The sequence below is a fragment of the Phanerochaete carnosa genome (assembly GCF_000300595.1).
Source record: "Phanerochaete carnosa HHB-10118-sp unplaced genomic scaffold PHACAscaffold_3, whole genome shotgun sequence".
Lineage (NCBI taxonomy): Eukaryota > Fungi > Basidiomycota > Agaricomycetes > Polyporales > Phanerochaetaceae > Phanerochaete > Phanerochaete carnosa.
This window is the reverse complement of record NW_006767630.1, coordinates 2,731,605-2,734,840: the sequence shown is the minus strand read 5'-3', so window position 1 is coordinate 2,734,840 and position 3,236 is coordinate 2,731,605. Positions and strand designations below refer to the sequence as shown.

General features: G+C 53.2%; 3 protein-coding genes across 3 annotated transcripts; 1 reads left to right on the top strand and 2 right to left on the bottom strand.

Moving 5' to 3' along the window:
- The first annotated feature begins 205 nt into the window (after window positions 1-205).
- On the top strand, window positions 206-535 carry PHACADRAFT_252500 (uncharacterized protein). Its single transcript, XM_007393549.1, has one exon. The coding sequence runs from the start codon at window positions 278-280 to the stop codon at window positions 449-451; it is 174 nt and encodes a 57-aa protein (XP_007393611.1). The 5' UTR covers window positions 206-277; the 3' UTR covers window positions 452-535.
- A 1,330-nt stretch (window positions 536-1,865) lies between these two features.
- Window positions 1,866-2,135, bottom strand: PHACADRAFT_193414 (uncharacterized protein; the record flags this gene model as incomplete). The annotated part of the gene is made up of 2 exons (XM_007393548.1): window positions 1,866-2,047; window positions 2,114-2,135. The coding sequence occupies 2 exons, from the start codon at window positions 2,133-2,135 to the stop codon at window positions 1,866-1,868; spliced, it is 204 nt and encodes a 67-aa protein (XP_007393610.1).
- A 371-nt stretch (window positions 2,136-2,506) lies between these two features.
- PHACADRAFT_207126 (uncharacterized protein) lies at window positions 2,507-3,155 on the bottom strand (the record flags this gene model as incomplete). Its single annotated transcript, XM_007393547.1, has 5 exons — window positions 2,507-2,808; window positions 2,869-2,885; window positions 2,949-3,001; window positions 3,052-3,067; window positions 3,119-3,155. The coding sequence occupies 5 exons, from the start codon at window positions 3,153-3,155 to the stop codon at window positions 2,548-2,550; spliced, it is 384 nt and encodes a 127-aa protein (XP_007393609.1). The 3' UTR covers window positions 2,507-2,547.
- Between the last annotated feature and the right edge of the window lie 81 nt (window positions 3,156-3,236).

The window sequence follows — 3,236 nt, the reverse complement described above, 5'->3', positions numbered from 1 at the left end:
GCGGAGTGGGTGACGTGGGGCATACAACTGGCGCCGTCTTGAGATCATTCGAGTGCGCCGTCCCCGTTGCTTCATAGTTCGGACCTGATGACTGACGTGCCTCTTTGCTTTCTGTGCAGCCAAACAACCCTTCACGGGCGGGACAAGTCTCTTGGGTATGATCAACGCCTCGTGTTTCGCCTTCCGCCGTGACCAATTTCAATCTAGGGGAAATCTTCGCCAGCCGCGCAATAACAAGCCGCTCTGCAAGGTCAGGACTCCAGAGGATACCGTTTTCATGCGCACTTTGGCTGAGTCGTGTCTATGCAGTGGTGCCACAAGAAGCCGCGCGCAGACGGCTTCGATCATTGCGGCAGATACTGCGCGAATGAAGACCGCCGTGCGCATCAGGGAAGGCAGCGCAGTCGCCACTAGATTGAGTTACCGTACCGGGGACGTAGGATCTGCATAACCATCTTTACATAGCCAGCACGATGTATTTATGCGCAGGGCGCTTCTTCGACTATTTGTACAGCTGGAATACTTAGTGAATCGGCTCGTCTCTCGAGCTGCTTATCATGCCGCCGGAAGAGCTCTCAGAACGGCTCTGGGACCGTCTGTTCCGGCAGCATTTCCTCGACTCAATATGGCCGTTGGCAAAGAACAAACAGAGAGACAACTTCAACCGTGGTAAAGGTCCAAACATATCCTGGAATCAATATCATGAATCGCAGGGTACGTCTAGGCTCGATACCAGCCACCTAGCCATGATATTTCAGCATATTGACCACCCATATACCCTCGGTACGCGTTCCGGCAACTGCCGAGTAGACTGGCCACGAATCTAGGGCACATTCGAGGACGCCATCGAAGACGTACCTAATGGTATCCAAGGGACGCCACAGCGAAATACCTTGACGGGATATATTTGAGCCTCTTTTCTTTTCACCTTCTCTTTTTTCATCTTCATTTTCTCTGTATTTTCGGCATCTGAGATATCCTACTGATCTCCGTCGCTCTCGCCATGAGGTGCCAGACAATTTGGAGGCTGTGTGGCCTATTTCTTAGCCCACAGATCCGCCGAGGCAGAAGTAGTGGTGGGTTATACTGCATAGGTATGAAGCAGAGTCCTGGTTGTCCGTCAACTCAAGGACAATGCCCGAGAGTAGTAGTACTATTTTTTAAAAACTTCCTAGAAAGGTCAACGGCGCCAAGCCAGCAAACCATGGCGAGCTCGGTCATCAACGCCCGCCCGCAGACTGCTCTCGCTTTCCAATCTAGTATAAGATAGAGACGTCGTTGACTCCGAGGCGCATCAGTGAGGAACTCCGCGAGCCTGCCCCTCCGTCAACAACCTCGTGGGACCTGCCACGTTGCCGCTCCGCTGTGCTCGCAACCTCTGTGCGTCCTCCCGTGTCGGAAAAATAAAATTCCCCTTGAAATGCCTTTCAAGGCAAGTCAAGGCGTCAATGAGAGCAGGACATTGCAAGCCCTTAATTAAAGAACGTTAATATTGAGAGATGCCGACATTCCATTCCGAGGCATCTCAAGGTGCCCGCAATGTCCGCTCAATATACCATTTTGGGCTACTGAGGCGCCGGACAGGCGACCAGGCAGCTCATCCTTGGGCTTCATGTTGGCCGTTGACTGGTCTCGATAGCACTCAAATCTTTTAAAATATACATATTATGATAGTTTATACATGTACTACATACACAACAGGCAATAATATACCGATATATCATAGGGAGGCAATGGCTGTACTCACCGGCTGGATAAGCAAAATGTCACGGTGCTGGGAATGCAATTAGCTCAGTAATTCAACGGTGTGATAGCAGGTAACATACCTTTTCTAATATGGGGGGTGCTTCATCCCTCGGCGGTACTTAGCCGGGTTGGAGCGTAGGCATCGGAGGTGCCGTTGGCAGCTTCGACAGCCGCCTGGGCACAGTCGGCGACGCGCGCAGCTCCAGGACGTTACGGGTGGCTGGTGTATGGGGCATGAGAGGGCTGGTGCTTGTTGGATATATGGATAAGGTCGCCTCCAGCTGCGGCCGCCATGGCAATCCTATATGTCGCTCGGTAGTCAGTAAATTTCAGCCGGCTGAGTGAGAACACGAGGCTGCAAACTTACCAGAGTACCCTGGACTGTACATCCTGGCGTACCGCCGCAGGACAGAACGAGGGAGCTGGAGATGTTGACGCTGAGGGGGAGAGCCAATGAGATGGCGGTTGAAGACAGAGATGGTAGGGTTACGATCCCGTCTCTGTCCGACCAATAAGTAGCGCCGCTGCGTCGTCCAAACATACTCAAACCCTGGATGGGGGTTACGGGGAACTCAAGCTGTCTCAAGGTGCCGCGGTCCCGATTAGGGACATTACGAGGGCGTTTAGACGTTGCAGCGCGGCATATACGCTGTAATTTTGCAGACGTACTTTGAATGGAAACCCAATCATTGATCGCTTATTGAAACCCCTTGAAAGGGTCGCTCAAGCCGCTCTCAATATCCGAACATTGCGAGGGGGTCTAGAATTTTCCGACACGTCGAGTCCTCGGCGGGCACACAGTCACATGCCAATGGCAGTCGACGCGGCAGTATCAGAGAAGGGGACGCCGCTTTTGTCTCCAGGACGCTCGTACTCAGCGCGGATAAGCCTCTCCGCCTGCGCGTAGTCCAGCGGCGCGCCGATATTACCGATGATGTTTGACACATTCGACGTCGCGAAGTGAACGCTGAGCTCCGAGAGCCGCGGGAGGCTGCGGTCTGTGGTGTTTGACCCGGTGCAGTCGCGCAGGTTGAGGAGGAAACGGGAGACGAGGATAGGCGGCTACATAGGAGTTCTGTCAGCAGGTGTTCAGCGGAAGCATGCTGAAACGGGTCCACGCACGAGGAATTCAATGAGACCTGTGAAGGGTAGAGCGTAGGACTACAAGAGGTCAGTAGTAGTTCAAAGCCTAAGATAGATACTGCGTGCCGGAAAAAGAGAAAGTAGGTTGGCGATGCTTATGGCGAGCAGGATGCTGCAGTCTGGTCAGAACACGCTGAAGGAGCTGATGTCATGGTCACGCACAGGAAAAAGATCGTGCCTTTTCACGAATGAATGAGCAGTGGGTCTATTGAAACGAAGAAGACCTTACCATCTCGGAGGAGGCAAAGCGTGACTGGCAAGCGCATGTTTCAAACGGCGAGCACTCCGCCACTGCTGGAAAGTCTTCGTCCATGTTACAGCCAGGACGATGGGCATCGGGCAGCGAC

What these genes read in the sequence shown, in the direction of transcription:
- PHACADRAFT_252500 (XM_007393549.1), top strand. Translation starts at nt 278, where the DNA reads ATGCGCACTTTGGCTGAGTCGTGTCTATGCAGTGGTGCCACAAGAAGC.